Source organism: Heterodontus francisci, chromosome 10 (assembly GCF_036365525.1).
Source record: "Heterodontus francisci isolate sHetFra1 chromosome 10, sHetFra1.hap1, whole genome shotgun sequence".
Lineage (NCBI taxonomy): Eukaryota > Metazoa > Chordata > Chondrichthyes > Heterodontiformes > Heterodontidae > Heterodontus > Heterodontus francisci.
In genome coordinates, this window is record NC_090380.1 from 67,673,060 (window position 1) to 67,687,214 (window position 14,155).

Sequence of the window (14,155 nt, forward strand, 5' to 3'; positions counted from 1 at the left end):
TAATCAGGCGTTCTTGGAATCAACTTGGACATACAATCCTCTTTCGAAAATATTAATATAAGTTGTGCTGCTGGGGTGGGGAGAGCAGAATATTTTGAATTTTCCAATCTCGCTCAGAGACCCACCTCTGCTTGTAAAATTGCTGGGTGAAATCCCAAAGACCACCTAGCATCAGTGAAATGGATCCAGATCACTGGTTTCTGGATATTCTCGTGGTAGTTCCCTGGACCCAAAGACAGACTCCTAGGTTCCCTGCTAACTGCAGCATGACAGTACATTCATCTGAGCGATCGGAAACAAAGGTTTATGGATGTTTTTCAGACTGGAGGAAGGCTTGTGGTGGAGTTCCCCAGGGATCAGTGTTGAGACCCTTGCTTTTCCTGATATATATTAATGACCTAGACCTTGGTGTACATGGCACAATTTCAAAGTTTGCAGCTGATACGAAACTTGGAAGCATTTATTGCCTATCCCTAATTACTCTTGAGAAGGTGGTGGTGAGCTGTCTTCTTGAACCGCTGCAGTCCTTGGGGTTTAGGTAAACCCACAGTGCTGTTAGGAAGGGAATTCCAGGATTATGGCCCAGTGATAGTGAAGGAACAGTGATATAGTTCCAAGTCAGGATGGTGTGTGACTCGGAGGGGATCTTTCAGGTGCTGGTGTTCCCATGCATCTGCTGCACTTGTCCTTCTGGGTAGTAGAGGTCGTGGGTTTGGAGGGCGCTGTCAAAGGAGGCTTGGTGAGTTGCTGCAGTGCATCTTGTAGATGGTAAACACTGCTGCCACTGTGTGTTGGTGGTGGAGGGAGTGAATGTTTAAGGTGGTGGATGGGTTGGATAATGAAGCGGGCTGCTTTATCCTGGATGGTGTCATGAGCTTCTTGAGTGTTGTTGGAGCTGCACCCATCCAGGCAAGTGGAGAGTATTCCATCACTCTCTTGACTTGTGCCTTGTAGATGGTGGACTGGCATTGGGGAGTCAGAGGTGAGTTATTTGTCACAGAATTCCCAGCCTCTGACCTGCTCTTGTAGCCACAGTATTTATGTGGCTGGTCCAGTTCAGTTTCTGGTCAATGGTAACCCCAGGATGTTGATAGTGGGGGTATCAGTGATGGTAATGCCATTGAACATCAAGGGCAGATGGTTAGATTCTCTCTTGTTTGATATGGTCATTTCCTGGCACTTATGTGGCACGAATGTTACTTACCACTTATCAGCCCAAACCTGGATGTTGTTCAGGTCTTGCTGCATCTGGACATGGGCTGCTTCAGTATCTGAGGAGTCATAAATGGTAATCGTCAGCGAACATCCCCACTTCTGACCTTATGATGGAGGGAAGCTCATTGATGAAGGGGCTGAAGATGGTTGGGCCTAGGACACTACCCTGAGGAACTCCTGCAGTGATGTCCTGGGACTGAGATGATTGACCTCCAACAATCACAACCAACTTCCTTTGTGCTAGGTATGACTACACAACAGTGCTATCGGGGAGGGAGTAGCAGGATTTTGATTCAGTGACAGTGAAGGAATAGCGATATATTTCCAAGTCAGGATGGTGTGTGTCTTCGAGGGGAACTTGCAGGTGGTGGTGTTCCAAGGTGCCTCATATGCTGCTAGACTTCCTTTTTAGCAAGCAGCCAGTCAGCAGAGAGTTTTCCTCCTGATTCCCATTGACTCCAGTTTTGCTAGGGCTCCTTGAAACCACTCAGTCAAATGTTGCCTTGATGTCAAGGGCAGTCACTCTCACATCACCTCTTGAGTTCAGCCCTTTTGTCCATGTTTGGACAAAGACTGTAATGAGATCAGGAGCTGAGTGGCCCTGGCAGAACCCAAACTGAGCATCAGTGAGAAGGTTATTGCTGAGCAAGTGTCGCTTGAAAGCACTGTCGACGACCCCGTCCATCACTTTGCTGACGATCGAGAGTAGACTGATAGGACGGTAATTAGCCTGGTTGGATTTGTCCTGCTTTTTGTGTACAGGACATACTTGGGCAATTTTCTACATTGCCAGGTAGATGCCAGTGTAGTAGCTGTTCTGGAGAAGCTTAGTTAGGGGTGCGGCTAGTTCTGGAACACAAGTCTTCAGTTCAATTGCCGGAATGTTGTCAGGGCCCATAGCCTTTGCAGTATCTAGTGCCTTCAGCTGTTTCTTGATATCACGTGGAGTGAATCGGATTGTCTGAAGACTGGCATCTGTGTTGCTGGGGACCTGAGGAGAAGACCGAGATGGATCATCCACTTGGCACTTCTGGCTGAAGATGGATGCAAATGCTTCAGCTTTGTCTTTTGCACTGATGGATGCTGGGCTCCCCCCATCATTGAGGATGGGGATATTTGTAGAGCCAAATCCTCCCGTTAGTTGTTTTAATTGTCCACCACAATTCACGACTGGATGTGGCAGGACTGCAACGCTTAGATCTGATCCGTTGTTTGTGGGATCGCTTATCCCTGTCTATCACATGCAGCTTACGCTGTTTGGCATGCAAGTAATCCTGTGTTGTAGCTTCATCAGGCTGACATGTAATTTTTAGGTATGCCTGATGGTGCTCCTGGCATGCACTCCTACACCCTTCATTGACCCAGGGTTGGTCCCCCAGCTTGATGGTAATGGTAGAGTGGATATGTTGGGCCATGAGGTTACAAATTGTGGTTGAGTACAATTCTGCTGCTGCTGATGGCTCACAGCACCTCATGGATGCCCAGTTTTGAGTTATCAGATCTATTCAAAATCTATCCCATTTAGCATGGTGGTAGTGCCACACAACACAATGGTGGGTATCCTTAATGTGAAGACGGGGCTTAGTCTCCACAAGGACTGTGTGGTGGTCATTCCTAACAATACTGTCATGGACAGATACTTCTGCGGCAGGCAGATTGGTGAGGACGAGGTCAAGTAGGTTTTTCCCTCTTGTTGGTTTCCTCACCATCTTCCGCAGACCCAGTCGAGCAGTCATGTCTTTTAGGACTCGGCTAGCTCAGTCAGTAGTGGTACTACCGAGCCACTCTTGGTGATGGACATTGAAATCCCTCCCAACTGTATACCACTATGCCGCCATGACAGGACATACCTAGGGATGGTGATGTCAGGGACATTGTCTTTAAGGTATAATTCCGTGAGTATAACTATGTCAACCTGTTGCTTTATTAGTCTGTGGGACATCTCTCCCAATTTTGGCTTGATGTTAGTAAGGAGGACAGGTCTGGGTATGGTCGACAGCTCTGGGTATGCTGTTGTCATTTCCAGTGCCTAGGTCAGTGCCAGGTGGTGTGTCTGGTTTCATTCCTTTTATTAGGCTTTGTAGCGATTTGATACAACTGAGTTGCTCGCTAGGCCATTTCAGAGGGCTTTTAAGAGTCAACCACATTGCTGTAGGTAAAGTTGGCAGATTTCCTTCACTGAAGGGCATTCGTGAACCAGATGGGTTTTTACAACAATCGACAATGGTTTCATGATCATTAGGCTAGCTTTTAATAATTCCAGACTTTTTATTAATTGAATTCAAATTTCACCATCTGCCATGGTGGGATTCAAACCCATGTCCCCAGAGCATTAGCCTAGGCCTCTGGTTACTAGTTCAGTGACATTACCACTACGCCACCACATCCCCAGTGTGTGGGAGTTTGTAATATAGTAGAAGGTAGGAAGCATAAATTAGATTATGAACAGAAAGCAAAGATTAGGAAAGAGTCATAAAAGAGACAGAAAAAGTAATAAATAGTCATTTTTAAAAATTCTCCAGCACTAACCAACTTCTACAGGAATGAGACTCCACACTTATAAAATTAAACTTCCAGCACCAGAGAGGTTGTTTGGCAGTATTTACCACTTATCACACTGTTAAAAATACTCTTGAATACACCAGCCTTACTTTTTCTGGCATCTTTAGCAAGGAACTAGTGGGAAAGTACGCAAAGTTCATGCCAATGTATTGACTTTGGTGACGAGTCTATTGGCAAGGATGATTACAGCACACCCTTCAGAGAAGTAGGGTATTTCTGACAGCAAGAGTTTAACTGTGTATGTGCGGACGCCAGAAATTGCTGTCCGAAATAGTGAGTGCTGTTAGCCTCACTGTTATTATCTATGCAAAGTCCGGGTCATGAAGCCTCCAATTGACTCTAGGAATTGGTATAGTCAGTAGAAAGAAAGCAAAATAGAATTTACCCATAACTGCTATAAAAATTATTCAGCTGTCTCCTAATGGTTTCAGTGGATGACTGAGCTGTGGAGTTTGACCTGATTAAAGTCTTAGACTAAATCAAAGGGGTTTTAGTCATCTTTCTAATAGTATACATATCATAGTATACTATCAGAAAAGTTGGGATCAGTAAGATAGCGGTTCAATATTAGGGCTCATCAAACTCTTCCAATATTAGTACACAAAGCAATTACTCTAATTGTAAGTTTGTGTTGGATTTTACAACTCTTCTGTTCAATGAAATTGGGTTGATTTATTGATATAAATAAAAGCAAAATACTGCAGATGTTGGAAATCTGAAATAAAAACAGAAAGTGCTGGAAATACTCAGCAGGTCAATCAGCATCTGTGAAGAGAGAAGCAGAGTTAACGTTTCAGGTCTGTGACCTTTCACCAGAACTGGCCAAGGGCTGGGTTTGCATCGAGTACATTTTGTCTGACATATGCCCAGGTGGGTGAAAAGACTTATTTTATTTCATGTATCTATCTTTATAGTACCATTCTTGGTATGCACTTTGATGAAAGGTCACAGACCTGAAACATTAACTCTCTCATCCTGACTTGACTCTATACTCTACAATCATCTATTGACTTGACAGCACAAATGACCTTGGAACATTATAATCCTACACCTGTTAAAGGCCCAGTAATATTTATATAATATAAATTATTAATTGGTTCCAGCCAATTGGAAAAAGACCTTTAGGTTCACAAAGCATTTCGAAACAAAATGCAAATAATACCTGTACTTGTTTAATTGCACAGGCATTTACCATTTCACATGCATATTGTCACTGCATTCATTTAAATCTTGCCCTCAAAGTGCATCCCAGCAATGGTAATATAAAGATAGAGACATGAAATAAAATATTTTTTTCACCCACCTGGGCGTATGTCAGACAAAAGGCACTTGATGTAAACCCAGCCCTTGGACAGGCCATGCAACTGGAAATGAGCGCAGAAATCAAACCAATGATCTTGCTAACCATTATGCTTTTAACCAGTTAGCTGGCTCCAAAGTGACAAAGTACAAAGGTATCTATAACATATTAAAAGTATTGGATATGCCACTTGACATTGTTCTGCACCTAAGTACAAAAGCATGTTGTCCAATTTTCCTAGCCATTCTGTATTAGCCAACCAGATAGTGGGAGGTTCAATCTGAGAATTGTCTAGGCCTCCTTCTGCCTCATCCTCACCATTCTTTTCCTGCTCAACAGTCCCTATTACCTGAAGTACCTGTGCTGGCTTATACGCCTCCCTGCGATAATATTGTTTAACACTGATATAACAGATTCTTTTTCCGGCGATCAGGGGTGTCAATCAAGTAATTTACCTTCCCCACTCTTTTGATCACTTTATATGGACCACTGAACTGTGCTTTTCATGGTTCACCCTGTAAAGGTAACAATATTAATACTTCATCCCCTGGTGAAAATTTCGGGTCTTTGCGTTCTTGCCTGCCCATTTTTTCATATTAGCTTGGGATGCTTTTAGGTGTTCCTGAGCCACATTGCAAGCTTTCGTGAGCCTATCCCAGAACACAGATACATAGTCTAGTATCGAAGATTCATTCCTTTGTTCTAAGAACCTGTCGTTGATGAGTTTTAGGGGACCTGTTATTTCATGTCCGTAAACCAATTCGAAAGGACTAAAACCTGTAGACTCATTCAGTGATCTCTGGTGGCAAATAAAAGAAAGTCAAGCCCTTTATCCCAATCATGCGGATATTCGTGATAGTTTGCTCTAATCATTGTTTTGAGAGTTTGCTGGTACCTCTCTAAAGCTCCCTGTGTCTGTGGGTGATATGCTGAAGATTTTAACTGTCTGATACCCAAATTACGCATGACTTCTTGAAATATTTTAGACATGAAATTAGAAGCTTGATCCGATTGAACTTCAAGTGGTAATCCATATCTCGCAAAGAATTAGGTTAACTTCTCTACTACTACTTTAGCAGTAATTATTCTCCAAGGAATAGCCTCTAGAAATTGAGTAGCCTTATCCATGATTGTAAGTATATATTGATGTCCTGCTTTTGTTTTTGGCAAGGATCCTACACAGTCTACCAATACCCTACTGAATGGTTCCTCAATAACTGGTATGGGAATTAGTGGTGCCGGTTTTATGGTAGGTTGCAGTTTCCCCACCATTTGGCATGTATGGCATGTTCTACAAAATTGCTTCACGTCCTTTGTAAGGCCTGGCCAGTAATCATGTTGACTTATACGTGATTTGGTCTTCGAAATCCCCATATGTCCTGCGAGAGGAATGTCAATTCTGATGAAGGGTCACTGATCTGAAACATTAATTCTGCTTCTCTCTCCACAGATGCTGCCAGACCTGCTGAGTATTTCCAGCATTTCTTGTTTTTATTATTATTATTATTGGAAGTTCTTGCTGTTCAGTATTGATATGGAAGTAATGTACTGTCAAATTGCGCTACCCTTGACAAGCAAACACAACTGCATGCATACAGACATTTCATTTCATTTTCTTGAGGTATTCCACTGAACTCAGCAAGCCCATCTTCATCCTCAAGTACCTGTCCAATCTTTCAATATTATTTATGGAATCAGCTTCCACCACCTTTTCAGGTACAGCATTCCAGATCCCAACAACTTCATGAAAAAAATTCTCCTTATCGCCTCTCTCGATCTTTTGCCACTGATTTTAAATGTATGATCTCTGGTTATTGACACACTTGTCAGAGGGTATAGCTTTTCTCAATCAAAGTGATTCCTGACAACGCAGCGGCCCACTGATATCATCAGAGCGCTCCAAGCTGCGCACATGTGCAAACGGTCTCCTACGCTCTGAGATGCTGCACATGCGTAGCCTAGGTCTTGCCTTGCCAGGACTAACTGGCACATGTGCAGGGAAACGTTCTCCCCCCTCAGCCTCTCACTCCAGGCTGCTCTCTGCCCGCTTCCCCTCCCACCCTCTCCCTGCATGCACCCCCTCACTCCTGGCCACTCGCTCCCCACTTTCCCTCCCCCCCTCCGCCCTCTGCAGCCACACGCTTCCCGCTTCCCGCTTCCCAACCCCACCCCTCCCTCTGCGGTCGCTCGCTTCCCACTTCCACCCACTCCCCTTCCCCTTTCCGGCCGCACATTCCCCGCTTCTACCTCCTCTTCCCCTTTCCAGCTGCTCGCTCCCTGCTTCCCCCATCCCTCCAGGCGCTAGCTCTAGGCCGCGGGCCGTGTCTCTTCCCTCCTCTCGGCCACTCGCTCCAATGCTCGATGGGTTTCCATCATGCCACCCAAAGAAGCAAGGCGGGCAGCGAGATGTGACAGGGCGACGTAGGAGCGAGGGGCCGAGAGGAAGGAAGAAGTGCGGCCCGCGGAAGAGCTAGCACCTGAAGGGTTGGCGGGGTGGGGGGGGTGCCAAGCAGGGAGTGAGCGGCCGGAGAGCGAGATGGGGGGAGCAGTGGAAGCGGGGACTGGGGGACTGAGTGGCCAGAGAGTGGGGAGTGGGATGGGGGGGTGGAATGGGGAAGCGAAGAGCGAGCAGCTGGAGAGCGGGAAGGGGGGGAAGCGGGGAGCGGGTGGCCGGAGAGCAGGATGGGGGGGGGGAAGTGGGGAGCGAGTGGCTGGAGAGCGGAGTGGGGGGAAGCAGGGAGTGAGCATCCGGACAGCGGGATGGCATTGAAACCTCACTGAATTACGGAGGGTGTGCACCACTGTCAGACGTACTGTCCTTCTGATGAGACTTCAAACAGCACAACGTTCTCCGAGTATCAAACATTCCAATGTGTGCTGCCATGGGTTGAAGTCGTTTTTCTCTAATAAATTGAGCAGTGTTATCTTTAATCCTGGCAACTGCCTGAACGTTGCAAACAGTGATGTTTCAGTAGAACAGGCTGCATTTGCACATGTGATAGTACAGTGCCCCCTAGTGGTTGCATTGTCAGCAAACGCAGCCTTTCTCAATTTACTCTATTAAAACCTCTCATCACCTTGAAAACCTCTATTGGGTCACCTCTTAACAATCTCTGTTCCAAGGTCAACAGTTCGAACTTTTCCAACCTGAATTGAAGTCTTTCATCCCTAGTAACATCCTGGTAAACCTCCACTATAATTTTTCTAAGGCCTTTACACCTTTCCTAAAGTGTAGTGCTCAAAATTGTCCACAGTACTCCAGCTGAGGCCAAACCAGTAATTTAAAAAGTTCTATCATGATCTCTTTGTTTTTATATTCTATGCCTCTATCAATAAACCCAAGTAACTCACATGCTTTTTAATCACCTTATCAATTTGTCCTGCCATCTTTACAGATTTGTGTATGGACACGGAGCTCTATCTGCATATCCACACTTTTCAAAATCATGCTATTTATAGTACTATCTTTCCATATTAATCCTCCCAAAGTGCATCATTTCACATTCTCCACATTGAACGCCATCTGCTGTGCTTCTTCCCATTTCACCATCCTGTCTATGTCATCCTGAAGTCTATAATTATCCGCAACACCATCCACTACTTCACTAAGTTTTGTATCATCTGCAAACTTTATAATCTGCTCTAATCTAAGTCGCTATAAAAACTGAAAAAAGTAATGGACCCAAAATGGACCGTTGGAGACCATTGCAAAGCAGTTTGAAAAACATTGTACTGTGTCACCACACACTGTTCATGACAGACTTCATATAACAGTCACAATAACTATCAGTGATTAGTTTTTTTATTCGTTCATGGGATGGGAACATAGTTGGCAAAGCCAGTATTTGTTGCCTATCACTAATTGCCCTTGAAAAGGTGGTGGTGGGCCGCTTTCTTGAACCACTCTAGTCCATGTGATGCAGATGCACCCACAGTGCTGTTAAGGAGAGAGTTCCAGGATTTTGGCCCAGGGACATTGAAGGAACGGTGATATAGTTCCAAGTCAGGATGGTGTGTGACTTGGAGGGGAACTTTCAGGTGCTGGTGGTCCCATGTGCCTGCTGTCCTTGTCGTTCTAGGTGAAAGAGATTGAGGGTTTGGAAGGTGCTGTCGGAGAAGCCTTGGTGAGTTGCTGCAGTGCATCTTGCAGATGGCACACACTGCTGCCATTCTGCACCGGTGGTGGAGGGAATGAATGTTTAAGGTGGTGGTTCAGTGCTGATCATAAGTGGGCTGCTAGGTCCTGGATGGTGTTGAGCTTCTTGAGTGATGTTGGAGCAGCATTCATCCAGGCAAGTGGACAACATTCCAACACACTCCTGCTTTGTGCCTTGTAGATGGTGGACAGGAGTTGGGGAGTCAGGAGGTGATTTACTCACTGCAGAATTCCCAGCTTCTGACCTGATCGCAGTATTTATATGGCTAGTCCAGTTCAGCTTCTGATCAATGGTAACCGCCAGGATGTTGATGGTGTGAGATTCAGCGATGGTAATGTCGTTGAACGTCAAGGGGAGATTCACTCTTGTTGGAGATGATCATTGCCTGGCATTTTTGTGGCGCGAATGTTACTTGCCACTTACCAGCTCAACACCTGGAATGTTGTACAGGTCTTACTGCATGAGGGCATGGACTGCTTCAGTATCTGAGGAGTTGCGAATGGTACTGAACACTCTGCAATCATCAGCAAACATCCCCACCTGACCTTATGATGGAGGAAAGGTCATTAATGAAGCAATTGAAGATGGTTGGGTCTGGGACACTACCCTGAGGAATGCCTGTAGCAATGTCCTGGGGCTGAGATGATTGGCCTCCAAAAGCCACACCATCTTTCTTTGTGCTAGGTAAGACTGCAACCAGTAGAGAGTTTTCCCTTGATTCCCATTGACTTTAATAAAAACAAAAAATTCTGGAAATATTCAGCAGATCTGGCAGCATCTATGTAGAGAGAAGCAGAGTTAACATTTCAGGTCTGTGACCTTTCATCAGAACTCAATCCCGTCAGAGAGAAGAGTAGAACCTCTTCAAAGTAGGCATTCCTGGAAAAGAAGTGGCAGTGAATTAAACACGTAAATAAAAGCAGTTCTGATGAGAGGTCACAGACCTGAAACATTAACTTTGCTTCTCTCTCCACTAATGCTACCAGACCTGCTGAGTATTTCCAGCACTTTTGATTTTATTTCAAATCTCCAGCATCTGCAGTATTTTGCTTTTATCCCATTGACTTTAATTTTGCTAGGGGTCCTTGATGCCACATACAGTCAAATACTGCCTTGATGTCAAGTCACCTCACCTCTGGAATCAGCTCTTTTGTCCATGTTTGTACCAAGGCTGTAATGAGGTCTGGAGCCGAGTGTCCCTGGCAGAACCCAAACTGAGAATCAGTGAGCAGGTTATTGCTGAGTAGCTGTCAACGACACCTTCCTTCACTTTGTTGATGAATGAGAACAGGCTGATGGGGCGGCAATTGGCCAGATTGGATTTGTCCTGCTTTTTATGGACAGGACATACCTGGGCAATCTTCCACATTGTTGGGTAGATGCCTGTATTGTAGCTGTACTGGAACAGTTTGGCTAGGGGCGCAGCTAGTTCCGAAGCACAATTCTTGACTTGGAGTGAATCGAATTGGCTGAAGACAGGCATCTGTCAGGAAGAGGCAGAGACAAATAATCCACTTGACAATTCTGGCTGAAGATGTTTGCAAATGCTTCAGCCTTGTCTTTTGCACTGATGTGCTGGGTTCCCTCATCATTGAGAATGAGGATGTTTGTGGAACATCCTCCTCTGGTTAATTGTTTAATTGTCCACCACCATTCATGACTGGATGTGATAGGACTGCAGCGCTTTTATCTGATCTGTTGATTCTGGGATCACTTATTTCTGTCTAACGTATGTTGCTTCTGCTGTTTAGCATGCATGTAGTCCTCTGTTGTAGCTTCACCAGGTCGGCACCTGATTTCTAAATACGCCTGGTGCTGCTCCTGTCTTGCTGTTCTGCAGTCCTCAATGAACCAGGGTTGATCCAATCCAATTCTGCTGCTGCGGATGGCCCACTGCGCCTCATGATCATTTTTGAGCTGCTAGATCTGTTCTGAATCTATCCCATTTAGCATGGTAGTATGCCACACAACATGACGGAGGGTATCCTCAGTGTGAAGACAAGACTTTGTCTCCAAAGGACTGTGCGGTGGTCACTCCTATCAATACTGTCATGGACAGAAGCATCTGCGATAGGTAGATTGGTGACGGCGAAGTCAAGTAGATTTTTCTCTCTTGTTGGATCTCTTACCACCTGCTGCAGGCCCAGTCTGGCAGACATGTCCTTCAGGACTCAGCCAGCTCAGTCAGTAGTTGTGCTGCCAAGCCACTCTTGGTAATGGACTTGAGGTCCCCCACTCAGAATACATTCTGTACCCTTGCAACCCTCAGTGCTTCTTCCAAGTGTTGTTCAACATGAAGTAGTGCTGATTCAGTTGAAGGAAGGTGGTACTCAGCAGGAGGTTTCCTTGCCCATGTTTGACCTGATGCCATGACACTTCATGGGGTCTGGAGTCCATGTTGGGAACTCCCAGGAACATTTCCTCACCAAGATTACAACATAAACTGGGATGATTCTCAGGTTAATTGTACCCAACCTTACCTCAATCACAACTGAAACCTGAAACTGAGGAACCAATTCAGAGACCCACCCACAGAGAGACAAAATCAGGGAGTCAAGAATAACAACTTCAATCAACAGTGTCCTTAGCAGACAGGACATTCCTGTATCCCATTCCCAAGACAAACTGCACCTCAGAGACTAAGAACAGGCTAATGCTTCAATGTCTATCTCTGCATTGTACCAAAGAAGAGCACAACAATTTTGAAAAATCTAAATGAATCAAGAAAATCTGTCCACAAGCAATGTGAAATCAAAATGTACAGTGTATTCAAAAAGTATAGATCTGAATGCAAGAAAACTCTTGAAACATCTGTATATGAGAGCTTCTATGAGCAAAAGATGTTTTAGGGTAAGTCATGCTATGATTTTCTGGTGTTCATTTCAAGATGAACTAAACCCCTATTAAGAAAAGCTATTTCACATCTAAACACATTAATTTTTAGCTGTAATACATCTATATTCTAAGACAGTTGTGCACACTTTTGTTCAATGTGTCAATATATCACAGTTGATTGAGAAAATAAAAATAAAGTTGTTAATATAGGTTGCCTGCCAGTGCCTTCTCAATGGAAGTAGTGCAAAACACAGAAAAAAGAAGAAACAAACAAATAAAAATATATAGAGTAGCTCACCAATGCCATATTTATTCCGGTAATATTCTTTTGTGAATTCATCACAATCACAAAGGACTATCTTCCGTCCCCAGGCATTTATCACTGTCCCAATCATCAGGTCACAGTCCTTGTAGAACTCCTGGTATACATTTCCAGTCTAGAATATTACAATTATAACTATGTAAGAGTGTATCAATAATTTGGTGAGCTTTGTGAAATACATTATAGTGAGTAAGTCTTTAAAGTGTTGACTTTGGTTACCTACTTTAAGGCTATCCAGGATATAGCGGCTTCCACGCCCCATTGGTCCGAAAGTGTTCAGTACTGTACGGTCTGTAATTTCACCAGGATGATATAACCGATCTGGAACATGCTTTCAACAAAATTAGACTATTCAGAACAATATCACGGAAAGAGTATTTATCTTCTCTTCCAAGTCACAGGCACAGCTCTGACAATGGACCAGGACATACTAGATTTTGCGACGAGTAATAAGCCAAAAGTAGTTAACAATGTGACAGTAAGGGAACATCTTGCGAACAGTGAATGTAACATGATTAAATTTGATATTACGTTTGAGAGGGAGGAGGGAGTCACAAAGCAACGTTTAAAATTAAGTAGGGCTGACTTTGAAGGAATATAAACTGACCACGGGTAACTTAACGGATAAACTTCCAACACTGAGAGGTTTTCTAAGAGTTATTTGGTACAAGACCCGTCGTACATGTTGCTAAAAGGCAAAAGCTCCACTTGTGTAGTTAAGCAACCACAATTAACAAATGACAAAAGATTATGTACAAAGCTAAAAGGAAAGGCTTACACAAATGTGAAGAAAAGGGGAAATTCAGCAGAGTGAGAGAGCTATAAATTGCAAAAAAAGGAATACAAATAAAGTATTAAGAGCTGCAAAAAGGAATATGAGAAAAAGTTGCAAGAGTTATCAAAGCTAACAGTAAAAGTTTTTTATAAATATTCTTACGACTAAGGCGGACTAATGCACTATTAATTCAGTCCCACTACTCCAAAGATCACAGCATATTAGTAAAGTTTCCCACCTACCGGAAACCAGCTAAATTAAACACTTTATTTATCCCCCAGAATAAAGTACGCCAAACCAGGTTTCTTTAAACAACAAAGAAAATTAACTATTTATTAATAAACCAAGTTTTAAGCGATAATGAGATAAATCAATATGTATGAAAAGATTTTACAACTCCTTATTCTTCCTAACCCCAATGGATAACCAGTTTTAAAATGACATTTTAAATGGGAACTGTTTCTTAGGAATAATAAAATAACTGGGTAACTTCTGGTAGGATATTTCCGGATCGGTGGGGTGTCCCAGAGTTGAATAGTCAGATGCCACTCAAAGTCTCTCCAAGCAAGTTTGAAAAGCAGTTTGTGATGGGTAGGTGGTCAAGGAAATTTGTCTGCAGCAGGCATCACACAGATCTTTCAGAAAAAGGTGTAGCAACAAGTCTACTTAAATTTTAAAGTAGCAGTCTTAACAATAGAAACTTTCTTGAGATTACAGGAACTTCCAAAAACACAAAAGCAACAGGACTCACTCTTGAGGCAGAGATTTTCCAGAGACTGACGACAAGAGGAATTTTGCTACCTTTAACAAAGCTTCCTGTCAGCAAAGGAGCCTTTCCCCACAGAGAGCAGCAACTCCTCTTTCTCTGGGTCTTTTCTCTCCAGGGGTCTTTTCTCTCTCCAGGTAGACCACAGCCCCAACTCAAATGTAAAATTCCTTTTTTAGAAGAGAGACAAGCATTCCTTCCAGGGAGAGTTCTTTTTCTGGTC

General features: G+C 43.9%; 1 protein-coding gene across 2 annotated transcripts in view; it reads right to left on the bottom strand.

The window, feature by feature from the left end:
* The window catches only part of efhc2 (EF-hand domain (C-terminal) containing 2), a 164,472-nt gene that overhangs the window by 78,719 nt on the left and 71,598 nt on the right, over positions 1-14,155 (bottom strand). For both annotated transcript variants that reach the window (XM_068039907.1, XM_068039906.1), the window contains 2 exons: positions 12,615-12,722; positions 12,368-12,506 (listed from right to left, as the gene is read on the bottom strand). In XM_068039907.1, coding sequence (XP_067896008.1) covers positions 12,368-12,506; positions 12,615-12,722 — 247 coding nt within the window. The remainder of the gene's footprint in view (positions 1-12,367; positions 12,507-12,614; positions 12,723-14,155) is intronic.